Source organism: Ranitomeya imitator, chromosome 6 (assembly GCF_032444005.1).
Source record: "Ranitomeya imitator isolate aRanImi1 chromosome 6, aRanImi1.pri, whole genome shotgun sequence".
NCBI lineage: Eukaryota > Metazoa > Chordata > Amphibia > Anura > Dendrobatidae > Ranitomeya > Ranitomeya imitator.
In genome coordinates this window covers 21,595,416-21,618,113 of record NC_091287.1, presented here as the reverse complement: position 1 = coordinate 21,618,113, position 22,698 = coordinate 21,595,416, and the positions used below count along the sequence as shown (strand labels likewise).

Below are 22,698 nucleotides of genomic sequence, written 5' to 3'. Positions count from 1 at the left end.
GCAATCCCTGTGAGGAGGAAGCGAACTGAGCTTAGGCTCCTCAAAAACATCCCGATAATCCGACAAAAATACAGGAACCTCAGAAGGAGTAGATGAAGCGATAGAAATCGGAGGTGCATCATCATGAACCCCCTGACATCCCCAGCTTAACACAGACATTGTTTTCCAGTCAAGGACTGGATTATGAGTTTGTAACCATGGCAGACCAAGCACTAGAACATCATGTAAATTATACAATACCAGGAAGCGAATCACCTCCTGATGAACGGGAGTCATACGCATGGTCACTTGTGTCCAGTACTGAGGTTTATTCATAGCCAAAGGTGTAGAGTCAATTCCCTTCAAAGGAATAGGGACTTCCAGAGGCTCCAGACTAAACCCACAGCGATTGGCAAATGACCAATCCATAAGACTCAGGGCAGCGCCTGAATCCACATAGGCATCGACGGAAATGGATGATAATGAACAAATCAGAGTCACAGACAGAATGAACTTAGACTGTAACGTACTAATGGCAACAGACTTATCAACCTTTTTTGTGCGTTTAGAGCATGCTGATATAACATGAGCTGAATCACCACAATAAAAGCACAACCCATTTTTACGCCTATAGTTTTGCCGTTCACTTCTAGACTGAACTCTATCACATTGCATTGTCTCAAGTGCCTGTTCAGAAGACACCGCCAAATGGTGCACAGGTTTGCGCTCCCGTAAACGCCGATCAATCTGAATAGCCATAGTCATAGACTCATTCAGACCCGTAGGCACAGGGAACCCCACCATAACATCTTTAATGGCCTCAGAAAGGCCATCTCTGAACTTTGCAGCCAGGGTGCACTCATTCCACTGAGTAAGCACTGACCATTTCCGAAATTTTTGACAATATATTTCTGCTTCATCTTGCCCCTGAGAGAGAGCTAATAAAGCTTTTTCAGCCTGAATCTCTTGGTTAGGTTCCTCATAGAGCAAACCCAATGCCAGAAAAAACGCATCCACATTAAGCAACGCAGGATCCCCTGGTGCCAATGCAAATGCCCAATTTTGAGGGTCACCCCGCAGGAAAGATATAATAATCTTAACCTGCTGAGCAGGGTCTCCAGAAGAGCGAGATTTCAAAGAAAGGAACAGCTTGCAATTGTTCCTAAAATTCAGAAAACTAGATCTATCTCCAGCAAAGAACTCTGGAATAGGAATTCTAGGTTCAGACATAGGAGCATGTACAACAAAATCTTGTATATTTTGAACCTTAGCAGCAAGATTATTCAAGCTGGAAGCTAAACTCTGGACGTCCATGATAAACAGCTAAGGTCAGAGCCATTCAAGGATTAAGAGGAGGAAAAAAAAAAAAAAAAAAAAAATCAGCCAGGCTGCAATTAGGGCTAGGCAGCAACCTCAGAGGAGAAAAAAAAAAAACTACCTCAGACTACTTTTCCTCCTACTTCAGCCCAAACATTTTGGGCCGGCTATACTGTCATGATTCCAATGGCAGGGAATCACAAAAGGACAAGCACCAACGAGCTCTAGGGTGATGGAACCTGAGCTGACCGCGACCCTAAACCTGAACACACAAATAACAATAGCCGGGGAACGTGCCTACGTTGATCCTAGACGTCTCGCACCAGCCGAAGATCTAACTTTCCCTATTAGAAGAAACACAGACCTCTCTTGCCTTCAGAGAAATCCCCCACAGAAATAGCAGCCCCCCACATATAATGACGGTGAAATGAGAGGAAGGCACATACACAGTATGAAAACAGATTCAGCAAAATGAGGCCCGCTAAAACTAGATAGCAGAGGATACAAAAGTAAACTGCGCGGTCAGCAAAAAACCCTTCAAAAAACCATCCTGTAATTACTTGAACTCATGTTCCAACTCATGGAACATGAGGAGCAATTACAGCCCGCTAGAGCAACCAGCAGCAAAGAAACAATTATATGCAAGCTGGACAAGACAAAAATAAAGCAAAACGTGGAACAAGAAAATCAAAAACTTAGCTTGTCCTGAAGATTACTGAAGCCAGAAGCTGAGGTAACAAAACACTCTGATAACCTTGATAGCCGGCGGGGAAATGACAAGAAAGCCCGGTTAAATAGGAAACTCCCAAATCCTAATAGAACAGGTGGACACCAGAGACAGCAGAACACAAATCACCCAGTACCATCAGTAACCACCAGAGGGAGCCCAAAAACAGAACTCACAACAGGGGTCACAGAGATTGGTCTACGCCCCTACCCCTATAATTGCATCCCGGCTGCTGCAATGTGTAAGGATAAGTTCTTTTAGTTATGTATATACAGTACAGACCAAAAGTTTGGACACATCTTCTCATTTAAAGATTTTCCTGTATTTTCATGACTATGAAAATTGTAAATTCACACTGAAGGCATCAAAACTATGAATTAACACATGGAATTATATACTTAACAAAAAAGTGTGAAACAACTGAAAATATGTCTTATATTCTAGGTTCTTCAAAGTAGCCATCTTTTGCTTTGATGACTGCTTTGCACACTCTTGGCATTCTCTTGATGAGTTTCAAGAGGTAGTCACCGGGAATGGTTTTCACTTCACAGGTGTGCCCTGTCAGGTTTAATAAGTGGGATTTCTTGCCTTATAAATGGGTTTGGGACCATCAGTTGTGTTGTGCAGAAGTCTGGTGGATACACAGCTGATGGTCCTACTGAATAGACTGTTAGAATTTGTATTATGGCAAGAAAAAAGCAGCTAAGTAAAGAAAAACGAGTGGCCATCATTACTTTAAGAAATGAAGGTCAGTCAGTCCGAAAAATTGGGAAAACATTGAAAGTCTCCCCAAGTGCAGTTGCAAAAACTATCAAGCGCTACAAAGAAACTGGCTCACATGAGGATCGCCTCAGGAAAGGAAGACCAAGAGTCACCTCTGCTTCTGAGGATAAGTTTATCCGAGTCACCAGCCTCAGAAATCGCAGGTTAATAGCAGCTCAGATTAGAGACCAGGTCAATGCCACACAGAGTTCTAGCAGCAGACACATCTCTACAACAACTGTTAGAGGAGACTTTGTGCAGCAGGCCTTCATGGTAAAATAGCTGCTGGGAAACCACTGCTAAGGACAGGCAACAAGCAGAAGAGACTTGTTTGGCCTAAAGAACACAAGGAATGGACATTAGACCAGTGGAAATCTGTGCTTTGGTCTGATGAGTCCAAATTTGAGATCTTTGGTTCCAACCACCGTGTCTTTGTGCAACGCAGAAAAGGTGAACGGATGGACTCTACATGCCTGGTTCCCACCGTGAAGCATGGAGGAGGAGGTGTGATGGTGTGGGGGTGCTTTGCTGGTGACACTGTTGTGGATTTATTCAAAATTGAAGGCATACTGAACCAGCATGGCTACCACAGCATCTTACAGCGGCATGCTATTCCACCTGGTTTGCGTTTAGTTGGACCATCATTTATTTTTCAACAGGACAATGACCCCAAACACACCTCCAGGCTGTGTAAGGGCTATTTGACCAAGAAGGAGAGTGATGGGGTGCTACGCCAGATGACCTGGCCTCCACAGTCACCAGACCTAAACCTAATCGAGATGGTTTGGGGTGAGCTGGACCGCAGAGTGAAGGCAAAAGGGCCAACAAGTGCTAAGCATCTCTGGGAACTCCTTCAAGATTGTTGGAAGACCATTTCCGTTGACTACCTCTTGAAGCTCATCAAGAGAATGCCAAGAGTGTGCAAACAGTCATCAAAGCAAAAGGTAGCTACTTTGAAGAACCTAGAATATAAGACATAATTTCAGTTGTTTCACACTTTTTTGTTAAGTATATAATTCCACATCTGTTAATTCACAGTTTTGATGCCTTCAGTGTGAATGTACAATTTTCATAGTCATGAAAATACAGAAAAATCTTTAAATGAGAAGGTGTGTCCAAACTTTTGGTCTGTACTGTATGTCTCATAAATGTTTGCTGTTATATAACATGTGGTACTATACTGTGTATAGTGTTTTTCCATAATGATATAGGGACAGTGTAGTACCTTTGTTGGGCCAGAAGATGGGTACATAGTAAATAGTGGATGATAGGAGGAGTTTACTGGGATAAGGCAGGAAGAGCTTCCTGGTTATGGTCAGATGGGCTAGGGAGCCCAAACAGCTTGGGTGGGCCTTAGAGCCCGAGCTACCCAGTAGCTCCGTAATGTTTTAAGAGGAAAGCCCAGCCATCCAGGGTCCAGAGGGGCCACAGGTACAGCGTGTGACAGCGGTGTGGAGCAGAAGCGAGAGGAGAGATCCTATACAGTAAGGGGATGCAGGTCGCTCATCATGTGGCAGATCATCGCATGGTGTGATGCCCTCAGATCCGGTGCAAAATGGACTAGGGAACCCCCAAGCACAGTGAGTCTGGACAGGAAGGAAGCTGCGTTACCGCAAGAGGCGGTACAATCCGGGCACGCACTGAGGACTGTAGAATGAAGTGCAGGGAAAGTAGGGAATGTGAACTGTCTGAAACTCTGTGCTGATGCTGTATCTGCAAAAGGATGTGCGGCGAACAGAGGAAAGTAAAGTTTTACGTTATAAGTTTGAAATGGACTCTGTCTCTTCATATGCAACAATACCAGCAGCAGACCTTCAGCCAGCCCGATGGGACCCTGACGGTGCAGAAGGTATGCCGCAAAAGGGACATTATATTCATGTGATGGGAGACCAGGGCCCCTTAAAGTACATCCTCTCAGCCACGACTATGGCCCTGGCGCTCCCTCACACTTGGCGTAGTCGGCAGGATGCCGCAATCATGCAGCATGGGAATGCTGTGGAAGATATTGTTTAGGTGAAATGAAAGGATGAAGAAAATGTGAATGTGACTGATATCCTGGACTTGTCTAAAACCATGAATGTGGCTGACACTGTGTTGGCAAAGATGGCGGCTCTAAAGATGGTGGAAAATGGAGCGCAAATGGAGGACAATAGCTCTGATCCCACCCTTCATGGGCGTCCTGACAGGGAAATGGCATGAGGAGCTGTCTGGTAGAGTCGGTGGACTCATTATGTTGCCTGCCCCTGGTGAGAGCGCTGGAGAAGATGAAGGTCCTGATCCCTACAACAGATTGCCAAGGAATGGGTGTAGCGGCCGAAAGCGATCCCACCTTGGAATAGGTGGGGCCCAGAAGAAAATCCCGTGTGCAGCTCTGTGGCACCATTAAGAGACAGGGCACCGGCAGCGACTCACCACTCCTGTACCCTTCATTGTGGAGGTATAGGCCGCGTGGAGTGGAAGTGGCGGCAGGAGGAGGAAAAGACCCGGTCTGGATGACAGAGGGACATCGCTGCTGAAATGAACCCATTACCTGCAGAAGATAGCCACCAGCGGCTGCCGGAGACAGAGCTACAACGTCATCCAGAGCAGGAATGCCGATGCCAGGAACCGTGTCACCAGGGGAAGATGGAGCTCCGGCAAAGGCAGCCAGAAACAGCGACCGCACTGAAGGAGCCCACGCTGGGAGAAAGGGCCAAGCCAGGAAGCTATTCGCAGGAAACAGAACCTTTTCATCTGGAGCTAGTTCCACAGCATCGGCGGGGACCGGCACTAGCAACAGCCCTGGAGGAGCATAAACCGCAAAGGGAGGCTGAGCCGGTGCTTCGTCAACAGGGGCCGGAGTGCACAGTGGTGTCCACGGAAGGATCCAACGGTCGTGGTATGGGCACAGCCGGACCACTGAGACCAATGGCAGTGAGTGCACCTCGGGCTTTGACCCCGGAAGGCTGGTCCCTGACATGGACTTGTACTGCACCAGGCCAGACTGTCCCTCAACTTCCTGTCTTGGGAAGAGGGCCTCCGAATTGTGATCCGGTGCCTCGTGATCTGACCCGTGTTGGTCAGGATCGGGAGGCCAAACCCGCGCCCGATGCAGGCGCAGTGCTGGGCACTTCACATTTTCATCAGGCAGTGGAGGGCCCATTTCCAACCCTGGATAATCCACTTGGATTGCAGGCATCATAGAGGGAAAGAAACAGCAAGAAAAGGAGATATGGGCAGAATTGTGCCGGCACGGAGAGGGCGCTATGGCCGGGAATCGCACTCGTGGGCAGTTTGTTCATACCAAAATCGAGCATGGGTACAGCTTTATCTGGGAGCAAGGCACAAATGACAAGGTGTATGTGAACGCTGCCTCTGTGAAGTTTGGGAGACCCCTAGTGGAAGGTGGACTGGGTCTACTTCTTCAAAGAGGACTGCCCCAGGGCTATTTTGTGCTGGCAGTGGCTCTGTGCTCCGAGGATGATGGCCCAGAATGATATGCGGGCCAGAGCCAGGTGCGGTCAGTTCCCCGCGCCTCTTCTACCTACCAGCCCCATGCTGCCTCTGCTACGTCCTGGCAGCCTATGGACTCAGCGGCTGCAGAGTCCTCTTCAGCCCATATGCAGGCATGGAACCATTATGATGAAGCAACACGGGATGCGTGCCGTTGAACTATAGGCACCTTCTTGCTAAACAGAATGTTAGTGCTAGTCTCACCATATACAGGTCCTTCTCAAAAAATTAGCATATAGTGTTAAATTTCATTATTTACCATAATGTAATGATTACAATTAAACTTTCATATATTATAGATTCATTATCCACCAACTGAAATTTGTCAGGTCTTTTATTGTTTTAATACTGATGATTTTGGCATACAACTCCTGATAACCCAAAAAACCTGTCTCAATAAATTAGCATATTTCACCCATCCAATCAAATAAAAGTGTTTTTTAATAACAAACAAAAAAACCAACAAATAATAATGTTCAGTTATGCACTCAATACTTGGTCGGGAATCCTTTGGCAGAAATGACTGCTTCAATGCGGCGTGGCATGGAGGCAATCAGCCTGTGACACTGCTGAGATGTTATGGAGGCCCAGGATGCTTCAATAGCGGCCTTAAGCTCATCCAGAGTGTTGGGTCTTGCGTCTCTCAACTTTCTCTTCACAATATCCCACAGATTCTCTATGGGGTTCAGGTCAGGAGAGTTGGCAGGCCAATTGAGCACAGTAATACCATGGTCAGTAAACCATTTACCAGTGGTTTTGGCACTGTGAGCAGGTGCCAGGTCGTGCTGAAAAATGAAATCTTCATCTCCATAAAGCATTTCAGCCGATGGAAGCATGAAGTGCTCCAAAATCTCCTGATAGCTAGCTGCATTGACCCTGCCCTTGATGAAACACAGTGGACCAACACCAGCAGCTGACATGGCACCCCACACCATCACTGACTGTGGGTACTTGACACTGGACTTCAGGCATTTTGGCATTTCCTTCTCCCCAGTCTTCCTCCAGACTCTGGCACCTTGATTTCCGAATGACATGCAAAATTTGCTTTCATCAGAAAAAAGTACTTGGGACCACTTAGCAACAGTGCTGCTTCTCTGTAGCCCAGGTCAGGCGCCTCTGCCGCTGTTTATGGTTCAAAAGTGGCATTACCTGGGGAATGCGGCACCTGTAGCCCATTTCCTGCACACGCCTGTGCACGGTGGCTCTGGATGTTTCCACACCAGACTCAGTCCACTGCTTCCTCAGGTTCCCCAAGGTCTGGAATCGGTCCTTCTCCACAATCTTCCTCAGGGTCCAGTCTCCTCTTCTCGTTGTACAGCGTTTTCTGCCACATTGTTTCCTTCCAACAGACTTACCATTGAGGTGCCTTGATACAGCACTCTGGGAACAGCCTATTTGTTGAGAAATTTCTTTCTGGGTCTTACCCTCTTGCTTGAGGGTGTCAATGATGGCCTTCTTGACATCTGTCAGGTCGCTAGTCTTACCCATGATGGGGGTTTTGAGTAATGAACCAGGCAGGGAGTTTATAAAAGCCTCAGGTATCTTTTGCATGTGTTTAGAGTTAATTAGTTGATTCAGAAGATTAGGGTAATATGTCGTTTAGAGAACCTTTTCTTGATATGCTAATTTATTGAGACAGGTTTTTTGGGTTATCAGGAGTTGTATGCCAAAATCATCAGTATTAAAACAATAAAAGACCTGACAAATTTCAGTTGGTGGATAATGAATCTATAATATATGAAAGTTTAATTGTAATCATTACATTATGGTAAATAACGAAATTTAACACTATATGCTAATTTTTTGAGAAGGACCTGTAGTGTTGGAGTAAAATAAATAGATATGCAGGACTGTTTTGCGTCCCTGGGGACAGAGGAGTCCTGGAAAACTCCCAGAGTCAGGAGTAATGTGGCCAGTATGGTCAGAAGAGACTATTGAGTTGTTTTTGTTCTGTTGCGCCCTTCCTGCTGGATGGCAGGGCTATGCCCTGGCAGAGGCATGGACCCCTGAACTGTGTCACAGACTAAGTGTGAGGCTGCGGCAACAGACTGTTTATGGGACAGGCAGCTCACATGCTGGCGGAAGGGTGTGCTCTGCTCAAATGAAGAGGGGAAGCCTCCTCCAAGGACTGTGGACAAAATGGATGGGTCATATCGGTGTACATATGTGTGAGTCCAGTGGACGGGACCAGAGTCAAAAGAAAAAAACTGCAGGTGCTACCTGGAGGACAGTGCCCCAGGTGCCTCTAAAAAAAGGAAATTCTTTAAAAGACTTTGCTCACATTGAGCAGTGTGTATTTACCTCTCTTGTCTCCCTGCGTGAAGTATACGTTGTTATTAATAAAGTTTTTTATGGGAATGGTCAGGGACGACCATTGTTTAAGGAAGGGGGAATGTAAGGGGGTCATAGAGACTGGTATACTCCCCTACACGTTTAATTATATCCTGGCTGCTGCATTGTGTAAGGATAAGTTCTTATAGTTATGTATATGTGTCTCCTAAATGTTTACTGTTACATAATGTGTGGTACTACTGTGTACAGTGATTTTCCATAATGATATAGGGACAGTGTACAGCCTTAGTTGAGCCACAAGATGGGTACATAGTAAATAGTGGATAATAGGAGGAGTTTACTGGGATAAGGCAGGAAGAGTTTCCTGGTTATGGTCAGAGGGGCTACGGAGCCTGAACAGCTTAGGTGGGCCTTAGAGCCTGAGCTACCCAGTAGCTCTGTAATGTTTTAAGAGGAAAGCCCAGCCATCCAGGGTCCTGAGGGGCCACAGGTACAGCGTGTGACAGCGGTGTGGAGCAGAAGTGAGAGGAGAGGTCCTAGTGCAGGGAAAGTAGAGAATGTGAACTGTATGAAACTCTAAGCTGATGCTGTAACTGAAAAGGATGTGCTGTGAACAGAGAAAAGTAAAGTTTTTTGTTATAAGTTTGAAATGGACTCTGTCTCTTTATATGCAACAACACCAGCAGCAGAACTTCAGCCAGCCTGATGGGACCCTGATGGTGCAGAAGGTATGCTGCAAAAGGGACATTATATTCATGTGACGGGAGACTAGGGCACGTTAAAGTTCATACTCTCAGCCACAACTATGGCCCTGGCCCCTCACACTCTAACGACTGTAGCACTGGCGTCCCTGCACATTGCCCCTCTTCCCCAGCAGGCATGCAAACTTACTGACCGCCGCAGCCCAGCACTCCCTCTACCTCCTGCTACTGCTGACTAGGGTCTGCACAAGGCACGCAGATCCCCAGGCACTGTGGTTAGGGCACTTGTGTGGTTCCACCCTCTTCAAGAGACAGCGCATGCCATCCTAAAGTGTCTCCAGCCTATGGCTCAGAGAAACCTATTAATTAAGGCATCTCCACCTAATGGGAGGTGCCTGGGTCACGTTGTTTGTTCATGAACATGCTTGCAAGTTCTCAGGTCCCAGTCTGCTACTTCTCGCTAGTGTCTGTCTGTCCCTGAACCTCCTTGTAAATACTTTCCATTTTAGTCTGTATATCAGCCGGAACCAACTGTACCGGCCTGTATATCTGCCAGACCCACCTGCAACTGCCATGCTAATTTTTATCAGCCCTACTAGTCCGTTTCTGCGAGTGCCTGCCTACATAAGCTCTATTCTCCCTCTAGGCCGTTCCAACTACCAGTCCCTTGGGGGTCAGCTGGCGTGTGTCTGTGGACTGTCCTGGAGTGCACACTTGGTGTTCATTGGGAGACAAACCTAACCCCACCATCAGGGGCTCTAGTAAAAATCAGATGCTCACCTAGTCATGCCCCCCCAGTCTCTCTTTGGACAACAGCAGAATGGTTCCACCACTCCCATTACAACGACTATAATACTGCACCTATGTACAAGAACATTACTATAATACTGCCCCTATGTACAAGAAAATAACTACTATAATACTGCTCCTATGTACAAGAATATAACTACTATAATACTGCCCCTTTATCTAAAAGAATATAACTACTATAATACTGCCCTATGTACAAGAATATAACTACTATAATACTGCCCCTATGTACAAGAATATAACTACTATAATACTGCCCCTATGTACTAGAATATCACTACTATAACACTGCCCCCTATGTACAAGAATATAACTACTATAATACTGCCCCCAATGTACAAGAATATAACTGCTATAATACTTCCCCTATGTACAAGAATATAACTACTATAATACTGCTCCTATGTACAGGAATATAACTACTATAATACTGCCCTATGTACAAGAATATAACTACTATAATACTGCCCCTATGTACAGGAATATAACTACTATAATACTGCTCCTATGTACAGGAATATAACTACTATAATACTGCTCCTATGTACAAGAATATAACTACTATAATACTGCTCCCTATGTACAAGAATATAACTACTATAATACTGCTCCCTATGTACAAGAATATAACTACTATAATACTGCCCTATGTACAAGAATATAACTACTATAATACTGCCCCTATGTACAAGAATATCACTACTATAACACTGCCCCCTATGTACAAGAATATAACTACTATAATACTGCCCCCTGTGTACAAGAATATAACTGCTATAATACTTCCCCTATGTACAAGAATATAATTAATATAATAATGCTCCTATATACAAGAATAGAACTACTACTAGTTGGTAGCCCGATTCTAACGCATCGGGTATTCTAGAATAGGTATGCGTAGTATATTGCACAACCCACACAGTACATTGCGCAGCCCACGCAGTACATTGCGCAGCACACGCAGTACATTGCGCAGCCCACGCAGTACATTGCACAGCCCACATAGTATATTGCGCAGCCCACGTAGTACTTTGCGCAGCCCACGTAGCATATTGTGCAGCCCACGTAGCATACTGCGCAGCCCACGTACTACATTGCGCAGCCCACGTAGTATATTGTGCAGCCCACGTTGTATATTGCGCAGCCCACGTTGTACATTGCGCAGCCCACGTTGGATATTGCGCAGCCCACGTTGTATATTGCGCAGCTTACGTAGTATATTGCGCAGCCCACGTTGTATATTGTGCAGCCCACGTTGTATATTGCACAGCCCACGTTGGATATTGCGCAGCTTACGTAGTATATTGCGCAGCCCACGTTGTATATTGTGCAGCCCACGTTGTATATTGCGCAGCTCGCGTAGTATATTGCCCAGCCAGCGTAGTATGTTGTGCAGCCCACGTAGTATATTGCACAGCTCACATAGTATATTGCCCAGCCATGTAGTATATTGCCCAGCCCACGTAATATATTGCACAGCCCACGCAGTCTATAGCAATGTGGGCACCATATCCCTGTTAAAAAAAAGAATTAAAATAAAAAATAGTGATATACTCACCCTCCGTTGGCCCCTGGATCGAAGCGGTTACCGATGCTCCTCGCGCGCTCTGGTCTGAAGAGAGCATTGCAGTCTCACGAGACGATGACGTAGCGGTCTCGAGAGACCGCTACGTCACCATCTCGCGAGATCGCAGCATGGACCGGTTACCGGAGCGGGAAAGGACTGTTGTGGATCCGATGGGCCGACAGACGGTGAGTATATAACGATTTTTTATTGTTTTTATTATTTTTAACATTAGATCTTTTTACTATTGATGCTGCATCAGTAGTAAAAAGTTGGTCACACAGGGTTAATAGCAGCGTTAATGGAGTGCGTTACACCGCGGTCAACGCTGCCATTAACCCTGTGAGAGCGGTGACCGGAGGGGAGTATGCGGGCGCCGGGCCAGGGTCAGTGACGGATAGTTAGAAAAGGATGGTCCCAGCTGCAAAGGTTGCCTGTCTGTCCAATGTATATATATATATATACAGTGGGGCAAAAAAGTATTTAGTCAGTCAGCAATAGTGCAAGTTCCACCACTTAAAAAGATGAGAGACGTCTGTAATTTACATCATAGGTAGACCTCAAGTATGGGAGACAAACTGAGAAATAAAAATCCAGAAAATCACATTGTCTGTTTTTTTAACATTTTATTTGCATATTATGGTGGAAAATAAGTATTTGGTCAGAAACAAACAATCAAGATTTCTGGCTCTCACAGACCTGTAACTTCTTCTTTAAGAGTCTCCTCTTTCCTCCACTCATTACCTGTAGTAATGGCACCTGTTTAAACTTGTTATCAGTATAAAAAGACACCTGTGCACACCCTCAAACAGTCTGACTCCAAACTCCACTATGGTGAAGACCAAAGAGCTGTCAAAGGACACCAGAAACAAAATTGTAGCCCTGCACCAGGCTGGGAAGACTGAATCTGCAATAGCCAACCAGCTTGGAGTGAAGAAATCAACAGTGGGAGCAATAATTAGAAAATGGAAGACATACAAGACCACTGATAATCTCCCTCGATCTGGGGCTCCACGCAAAATCCCACCCCGTGGGGTCAGAATGATCACAAGAACGGTGAGCAAAAATCCCAGAACCACGCGGGGGGACCCAGTGAATGAACTGCAGAGAGCTGGGACCAATGTAACAAGGCCTACCATAAGTAACACACTACGCCACCATGGACTCAGATCCTGCAGTGCCAGACGTGTCCCACTGCTTAAGCCAGTACATGTCCGGGCCCGTCTGAAGTTTGCTAGAGAGCATTTGGATGATCCAGAGGAGTTTTGGGAGAATGTCCTATGGTCTGATGAAACCAAACTGGAACTGTTTGGTAGAAACACAACTTGTCGTGTTTGGAGGAAAAAGAATACTGAGTTGCATCCATCAAACACCATACCTACTGTAAAGCATGGTGGTGGAAACATCATGCTTTGGGGCTGTTTCTCTGCAAAGGGGCCAGGACAACTGATCCGGGTACATGAAAGAATGAATGGGGCCATGTATCGTGAGATTTTGAGTGCAAACCTCCTTCCATCAGCAAGGGCATTGAAGATGAAACGTGGCTGGGTCTTTCAACATGACAATGATCGAAAGCACACCACCAGGGCAACGAAGGAGTGGCTTCGTAAGAAGCATTTCAAGGTCCTGGAGTGGCCTAGCCAGTCTCCAGATCTCAACCCTATAGAAAACCTTTGGAGGGAGTTGAAAGTCCGTGTTGCCAAGCGAAAAGCCAAAAACATCACTGCTCTAGAGGAGATCTGCATGGAGGAATGGGCCAACATACCAACAACAGTGTGTGGCAACCTTGTGAAGACTTACAGAAAACGTTTGACCTCTGTCATTGCCAACAAAGGATATATTACAAAGTATTGAGATGAAATTTTGTTTCTGACCAAATACTTATTTTCCACCATAATATGCAAATAAAATGTTAAAAAAAAACAGACAATGTGATTTTCTGGATTTTTTTTTCTCAGTTTGTCTCCCATAGTTGAGGTCTACCTATGATGTAAATTACAGACGCCTCTCATCTTTTTAAGTGGTGGAACTTGCACTATTGCTGACTGACTAAATACTTTTTTGCCCCACTGTATATATATATATATATATATATACTGTATATATATATATATATATATATATATATATATATATATATATATATATATATATATATATATATATACATTGGACAGACAGGCAACCTTTGCAGCTGGGACCATCCTTTTCTAACTATCCGTCACTGACCCTTATAATTACAAGATAGGATTATAAAGATAAACATTAGACTGATAATTTGCCCTCGAGGAAGCACTTGGTCGCGGCATACATTCACTCCAGCACATTTGTGATGTTCAACAGAAATGAACTGTGAAGATTGAAATATTCAAAGCAAATCATACTTACATTCTGCATACTTTTGAAGTTGAGAGAATTCTGCAGGGCTGAGATTGACCCACTTTTCTTGGTTAGTCATTATGGTCATAGAGATTCCAGTTGCAAAAAAAGACAAATGTGACAGTCCGAAGGCAGAAATAATTTACAGAATTTTTTTTCCGATCCCCAAGAATCTTTAGTCCGTGGTGAAGTTATAACTACAGAGATGAAATCCTCTATAAGGTCATTGCGTGTTTACAACCCTGAAATGGAAAAAAAATACAATTTAATATTAAAAATAAAATCCCAAATCAATTTTGTCATATTTTTTTATTCCTTAAAGGATTTAAAATATCAATTTATTGCTGCTCAATTGAAAACATTTAAGCTGTCTATTTCCTATTATGTATAAAGAGAAAAAAATTATCCAAATCCCAACACATCACACAGGTTTAAAGCTCTCCCTGCAAATAGGTAGGAGCACTTGCGGTTAATTTGTGGGATGCTAACTTGTATTTTTTGGTTCTGTATCTGTGTACAGGAAGGAGGAAGGAAGAACTGAAGGTGAGAACAGGAAGAAAAAGCGAAGTTCCGTTACTGACATCACTAACGGACTTGAGCAAAATGATTATATGCAAATTAAATTGTCATTGAATTTTTGGGAATTTACCGAACTTGTCAAATTTGAACAATTTTCGATTTGCTTAGTGTGAATCATGTAAGATGATGGCTGCCATTTTATACATTGCAAAATATTGCATCGGTAAGGGAAGACTCGTATGACTTCAGGTGTTGCAGTTTGGGCTTCCCATTAATGTTTTGCAGCTATCACATAGTATACGACAATCAATCTGGAGAAATGATCGTAGCCAGTATAAAAGCAGAAGGTGGAAATGCAGAAGCGATTTTGTGGCGAATCTGGATAGTGAATGAACGTCACAGCTGACAGCTTCCCTATAGAGGCAGGGAGAGAAAGCAATAAAATACTGAATAAACATTGCCAATAATGACTGGTGACAGCACAACAGTAAAAAAACAAGTTAATCAGGGGAAATTATCATAGCTTGGCAGGTAATGCAGTAGTCTCTAGCACCAACCGTCCAGTAATATTTCAATTGGCCTACATTGCCTCTCATAAATATATTAAAGAGAAGGCAGAGGTGGAAGTAATGGAATATGTGTCACATCCCTCATCCCAATCAGAACAGAAAGATGTTATCCCTGACAGCAACACCGTCAGTTAGAGTCAGTGTTCTGCCTCAAAATGGCACCAGCTCTGCTGTGCAGTAGTATTTATTGGCAATCTGACAGATGCTACAGCGCAGGCACCGCCAGCACCATTTTCCTAGAGGAACAAAAATTGTGCAGGTGGCACCATTTTGATACATGTGATCATGCTGCAGTGCAGGTGCAGGCACCGGAGCCTGCCTGCTGAATGTGATTTTTTGTTTTTTTTAATACATATTATATTCGGTATGTAAATAAGGGGCAGGTTACCGAGGAATCAGTGACCTATCAGAAGTCATACAGGTGAATGCCTAATCAGAGCACCACATAAAGCTTCACCCACACAGGTCGCCCCGAAGCACAAACATATCATTAACTGAAATCTGAAAATAAAGATTACACAAGAACCACAACACAGATTTCATCACCAGGTATCAGTGTAATCAGTATAATGCCACCGACCGGACACTGTCTGTTGTTACTGAGCACAATGCTGCTGACAGGTGTACTTTAAGCTATCTATAGGCAGGGGCATCAAACTGAATTTTGGTCTCTGCGTAGAAAAATCAGGCATCATAAACAGTAGTCAAACTTTGACTTCTCTGCCTATTCCTTCTCCATGTGACATCAGGAATCCATTGAGGAATCAAGTGTACGCTTCCAATCATCTCACGATTTACCAAATCACCTCCCAACTGGTCAGATTGCTGGTGTTGAAGTTGCTTCGGCACTTAGTAGAGTCTGCTGCCTTTTAAGAAATAATGGTGTGTTTCAGTGTGTGTTTCAGCCTCAGTGAAAGATACCCAGCGAGCATCATGTCTGGCTGATAGGGGGCCTGTTTCATGATTTTGCAATTAGGAGAATGTGGGTCACGCTCAAGACTTAGCATTGAGTTCAAAAGTTCACTGCACTGTAGGCACAAGGAGCAGCAATTATGGACAGGGACAGCGTATATTTTCCATGGCCTACAGGGTGAGCGATGTAAGTAGAAACGAAATGCACAAATGCAGCCAGGAAAAAATGGTAAAGACTAGGATTTAGATCTATTTCCACCACCAGGAGGATGTTATCCATCTTCTCCTCAATGAACATGATGCCATCCCCAACAGCAGCAGGGCATATCGTTACATCTACTCCCCGTGCCCAGGCTCTTCGTTCTTGTAAGTACATGGGCGACAAAAGTCATAAAGCCGACATACTCCTCTGAATCAAGCAGCAAATCTCATGCTCGATGGCTTCAGCTACAACTGGACATTATCATCTGGGACTTTCCGGCTTCCTTATTTTTGGGCAAAGTAACTCATGCATAATCTCCCTCATATTTATATGGGAAAAAAAATACAAGGACGCAACAAGGATCAAAGGCAGAACAGCAACTTCTATTGGTAAAAGCCTTAAAGGGTTAAAGACTTCTAAACCATTTCAGTATCAATTCTCCAGACCCTAAACCTTCTTGCCCTGGGTTCTTCTAGATTATCTCATACCCTAGATAAGGAACTACTGAAGGTTCTTTAATATTTATCAACTATCCTTTAGGAAAATAAAACTTTGTGTAGAATTCACAGTGAAAAAAATCCACCTTATTTCCTAAAGACTGCCACCTTATTTCCTAAAGACCGCCACCTCATTTGCTAAAGACTGCCACCTTATTTCTTAAATACCACCATCTTATTTCCTAAAGACCGCCATCTCATTTCCTAAAGACCGCCACCTTATTTCCTAAAGACCGCCACCTTATTTCCTAAAGACCGCCATCTCAATTCCTAAAGACCACCACCTTATTTCCTAAAGACCGCCATCTCATTTCCTAAAGACCGCCACCTTATTTCCTAAAGACCGCCACCTTATTTCCTAAAGACCGCCATCTTAATTCCTAAAGACCGCCACCTTATTTCCGAAAGACCGCCATCTCATTTCCTAAAGACCGCCACCTTATTTCCTAAAGACCGCCACCTTATTTCCCAAAGACCATCTTTAACATTTGTGAAGTCAGAACGTCAAATTTAGACTCGCCATGGGGTTTCTATATAACAAACAATCGATAAGCAAGAATTCTCAGAGCTTTTTGTCACCATAACATGCAACTAAGAACAGAAATGTAATAAAAGTCCAAAAGCAATCATAAATATTCCGCCTTTCACGGTTTTAGAAAATTCAGCTCTATTCTCCATTCTGCTTTATTCTCTTCACTTGGCCAATTTTTCAATCTACAAGAAAGTAATTTCGAAAGTTGTGGATGTCTTACACCTCAAGGACATTGTGATGGCAGGAAGGGATTTTTAAGTGTATGAGGCATAATGCCAGATTCCAAATGTTCAAAATAGATGTGTACATGGAAGGTGGCATCAAAACATATAGGATGATTTGGAATAATTTCCCACTAGGAGGGTCTGGTCGATATACTCCTCCTGCAACCTCTCTTCTGTACAAGTGGACTTGAACCATTCTTGGCCACTACAAAAAGAATAGAGATATGTCAAAGATCACAGCCTGTGAGGTTGTGCTGAACCACCCTGTTGTTACCTTCTTGTCACAAAAAGCCATCTGCAGGTCAATTACACGATTCACCAACGATTATCAGAGGAGGCCGCAGGCTGTTTCCACTAATAGGTTGGCTATTGGAGAACCAACAGTGAGCCGTATGGCGTATACACCCCAGATTCCAACACATGGAATATAAATATTCCCCGGTATGGTCACTGCTATAGCCATGATAACCCAAGAACTACTCGCTGCCACCACCAATCACTTAAACAAGTCGATTGGACAACTGGGTTCCTGAAGCATATGGCTTCGGGAGTGTGGTTTACAGAACAATAGGAACAGAACTATTAAATTTAAATTAGAATGATAGGCAGTGTTTATAGACCATAAACAAACAATTTTACAAAGGAGATAAAAACAATGCGGCATATACAATTATATAAAATGTATAAGATAAACAAAAGAAAGTTACTACACCTGTCTTCACAGCAATGGCTTCAGAATTAATGAAGGTAGTAACTCCAGGAAAACGGACAGATCCTACAGTGAGCTGTGCCTCCAAGTACTGTTTCCACTACTGGGTCAGCTATTTGAGAACTAACAGTGAGCGTATGGTGTTTACACCTCCGATTCCAACACATGGAATATCTATATACCCACGATGACTGACGATCGCAGAATATTGAGATCGCCACCATACTTTTTTATCAGGAATTTACCTTTCCATAGATAGTAAACATGGCATGGCTATTGTCAGCTATCTGTCCACTATTTATTTGGGACTTATAGGCAGGTGTCACAGTTATTAAAAAATATGCATATTCTTCCCCAAATTAGTCCTGAAGTTGAAGATGTATCGTCCATCAATATCGGATCTATACAAACCCCAATATTCATATCTTCCCATCGACACCAAATCGACTGGCTGCAGACATCCAGTTTCCTCTTAGGTAACAATTGATACTTCTAAGGCTACGTTCACATTTGCGTTGTTGGGCACAGCGTCGGCGACGGATACCGACGCATGCGTCATGCGCCCCTATTTTTAGCATGGGGGGGTGTATGTACACAGTGACTGCACCAGCAGAATAGTGAGTGCAGCTCTGGGGTATAATACAGGATGTAACTCAGGATCAGTAATGTAATGTATGTACACAATGACTGCACCAGGAGAATAGTGAGTGCAGCTCTGGGGTATAATACAGGATGTAACTCAGGATCAGTAAAGAGGGGGGGCTGTAATGGGCGTAGCTTGATGGAAGCCCCCACATGACTGCGTGGCCGAGAAGGGGGTTTGGAGTTCGTTTGAATATAAACAAGGATCGCAAGGGGATTGGTGGGAATTTTGAGTAGGGGGGTGTTTTTAGTGGAAGAAGGAGGCGGGGGCTGGAAAAAGTGCGGGAAGGATCACTTGTGAGGTGAATCAAGAGGAGAGAAGACGTGTGCAGCTACTCACCATGGCCTCCATAGACAGCCTCGTGGAGCAGCTGCGCAGGGAATCCAGGTCCAGGAGCGATGGATGGCTGGAGGAGCAGCTCACCAGGCTGCTGGGCGACTGCGGGAGCCGGGGCAGCAGGACCAGGAGGACCCGGCCCCCAGAAAGGTTGTCCCCTGAAATAGCACCGCGTGGCAGGCGCAGGCCGCGGAGCCCCTCCGGGGACCCTGTGGGGGCTGCGGGACGCGGCGCGACCATCCAGCCCGCTCCCCCCTCCGGCAGGAATCCACCCGGCGGCTCTGCCGGCGCGAGTCGGCGGCGTGGAGCGGGGAACAGCCAGGTGCGGCCCGATGCCAGGGCCGCAACGGAAGTCAGGGCCGCACCGGAAGTGCGGCCTAGTCCGGGAGCGAGCGGTAGTGCGGCGCCCTCTAGCGGTGCCAGGAGCAGCCGGACCACAGCGCGGACAGCGGCGGCAGCAGCAGGAGGAGCCGGGAGCCCAGCGACGACAGCGGTGAGGGCCGCACAGGAAGTGCGGCCTAGTCCAGGATCGAGGGGATGTGCGGCGCCCCCCAGCGGCGCCAGGAGCAGCCGGATTACAGTGGCAACAGCAGGAGGAGCCAGGAGTCCAGCGACGCCAGTGGTGATGGGGAGTTCCGGAGCAGCGGTGGCAGCGGCGGGCTCACCTTCCCCAGGTGGGCCTGGCAGAGGCACCGGACGACAGAGCAGGGCGATGGGCAGGCTGGCATCGGCGGTTCAGCTGGGCCCGGGACGCGGTGGTCGTGGGGCAGGTGCCGGGCGGTCAAGTAGGCCAGGAGGCCGAGGTGGATTACAAACAGCCGTCAGGTCAAGATCTGCCAGGAGGTCCAGCGACAGGAGTGTATCGCCAGTCTCGGTCCCCCCTGGTGATGTGGAGGCCAGGGGCGCAGGCCTGGGGTACCTCAGTGGCAGCGACGACCCCGGATCCGGGAGCGAGCATCCAGACAACGGCGAGCAGCAGGATTCCGGAGACGCAGCTGGTGGGGACACAGCACCTGCGCAGCCTCGTGAGTATATGTCTATTCCTATTTCGGTGCCGAGTTCGGCGGGGTTAGCGGAGGGGGTAGGGGAGGCCGGTTCAGGTTTTCCTGGAGTTAGAGAGCTTTTTGGCGGGTATGTCGCACATTTTGAGGAGATTGGATGCGGGGGCAGCAAGTGTGGGAGGGTCACCCGCTGGGGCTTGGTTGGTAGATTCTGGTAACGTAGCCGGGGGAGGGGTCCCTGGTGTTTTAGTGGGGTCTGGGGCTGCTGCGTCGGATCAGGCAGCTGGGGTGTCAGTCTCGGTTCAAACGGAGACGGGTAAGAAGGATGAGGTGAAGCTGGACGATCGGGCAAAAGGGGAAGTTTATGTGTGCTTTGAGGGTCCCCTCGGTGCCCATCTAAAGAAGGAGGTGAAGGAGAAGATTTGGAAAGACGAATTTGTGGAGATTTTCTCCCTCCTCCCTTTGGAGAAATTTAATTTGGACAAAGGGAAGAAGGATGATAGCAAAAAGGAGGAGGAGGAAAAAACGCGTTGGCGCTTGATCCCGCAGACGTTTGTAAATTGGCAGCAGGCTTTTGCTATCTTGGCCAGTGTGATAGGAGAAAAATTCCCAGAGAATTGCTCGGGTCTTTTCTGTTATTTTGATTCTATTGGGGAGGCACATCGTACGTATGGAGGCCAGGCTTGGCTGCGGTACGATGAACAATTTAGGCAGCGGAAGGCGGTGAGGCCTGAAATAAAATGGGATCAAAAGGATATTGGATTGTGGCTGAAGGTGATGGCCCCTGTGCGGTACGGGCAGTCCTTTCCAGGGGGTGGGGGGGTAATAGTCAGCAGTCAAGACAAGGGGTGGAGGAGGACAGGGGTCACAGGGGGCTAAAGAAAAAACGGGCACGTGCTGGCAGTTCAATGACGGCCAGTGCAAGTATGGCAATACCTGTAGGTTTAAGCACGTATGCTCCCATTGTAGCGGAGCCTCACACGGGGCTTCAAAATGTTTCAGAAAAGCAAGGGGCAAGCCAGGGGTGGGTAGCGGTCATGGGGTTGACGCCGGTGAGGCTTCAAAAGATGGCCCCTTATCTAAGTAGATACCCGGACCGGGCAAAGGCGGTGATTATTAGGGATGGTTTTGCTGAAGGTTTTAGGATTCCTCGCCCGAATCATGCGGTCCCTTTTTCGACAAAGAATCTGAGGTCAGCAAGTTTGCATGCGGATGTTGTTTCGTGTAAGTTAGCAAAAGAGGTGGAGTTAGGGAGAATGTCGGGCCCGTTTGGTTCGCTGCCTATGGAAGGGGTGATTGTTTCTCCGTTGGGAGTGGTGCCCAAGAAGGAGCCGAACAAGTTTCGATTAATTCAGCATCTGTTGTACCCAAAAGGTTGTTCTGTTAACGATGGCATTGCGGAGGAATTATGTTCGGTTGTGTACACGTCGTTCGATGCGGCAGTGGAGTGGGTTCGTATGTACGGAGCGGGGGCCTTGATGGCAAAGACAGACATCGAGTCTGCCTTTCGGCTTCTGCCGGTGCATCCGGAGAGCATTCCGTTGCTAGGTTGCTTTTGGAACGGAGGTTTTTATTTGGATAGGTGTTTGCCGATGGGCTGTTCGATTTCTTGCTCGTTGTTTGAAACTTTCAGTACCTTTCTGGAATGGGTGGTTAGAGACGTTTCTGATGTTCCTTCGGTCATTCATTACTTGGATGATTTTTTGTTTGTTGGTCCTCCAGACTCGGTGGTGTGCGGCAATTTATTGGCCACCATGGAATGGGTGGCCGGGCATTTCGGGGTCCCTTTGGCGCAGGAGAAAACAGAGGGTCCATGTACGGTTTTAAGTTTTCTCGGGATTCTTATTGATTCTAGTAAGATGGAGTGCAGGTTGCCCGAGGACAAATTGTTGTTGCTGAAGCAGGAGGTATCCAGAATCGGAAAGTTGAGGAAAGTGACGTTGAAGGAGTTGCAGGCGTTGCTAGGTCGCCTGAATTTTGCATGCCGTATCATGCCCATGGGCCGGATTTTCTGCCGAAGGTTGTCCAGGGCTACGGCGGGTGTCCGTGCAGCTCATCATTTCATACGCCTGAGCAGGGAGCACAGGGAGGATCTGTTGGTTTGGCAGCGTTTCTTGGAGAATTACAATGGCAGGGCGTTGATTCAGCAGGAGGATTTGAATGCTTTCGATTGTGAAATTTATACGGACGCAGCAGGGGGAGTCGGTTATGGGGCCTACTGCGGAGGCAAATGGAGTGTCGGAGTGTGGCCGGAAGAGTGGCGGCAAAACGGGCTTACCAAAAATTTGGCATTGTTGGAGTTGTTCCCAATTGTGGTGGCAGCGTTTATTTGGGGCGACATGTTTAAGGATCGCCGGGTACGGTTTCATTGCGATAACTTGAGTGTCGTGTCAGTTATCAACAGTTTATCTTCTTCTTCTCCCCCCGTTATCAGGTTGGTTAGGGAATTGGTGTTAAGGTGTTTGGAATTGAACTCGTGGATTTCGGCAGTGCACGTTCCAGGTGTCCAAAACACTATGGCAGATGCTTTA

The 22,698-nt window shown here is 46.1% G+C and overlaps 1 protein-coding gene across 3 annotated transcripts in view; it reads right to left on the bottom strand.

The window, feature by feature from the left end:
- The window catches only part of DGKB (diacylglycerol kinase beta), a 790,513-nt gene that overhangs the window by 689,135 nt on the left and 78,680 nt on the right, over window positions 1–22,698 (bottom strand). For all 3 annotated transcript variants that reach the window (XM_069729311.1, XM_069729309.1, XM_069729312.1), the window contains exon 2: window positions 14,033–14,265. In XM_069729311.1, the coding sequence (XP_069585412.1) occupies window positions 14,033–14,111 (79 nt within the window). In that variant the 5' untranslated portion in view covers window positions 14,112–14,265. The remainder of the gene's footprint in view (window positions 1–14,032; window positions 14,266–22,698) is intronic.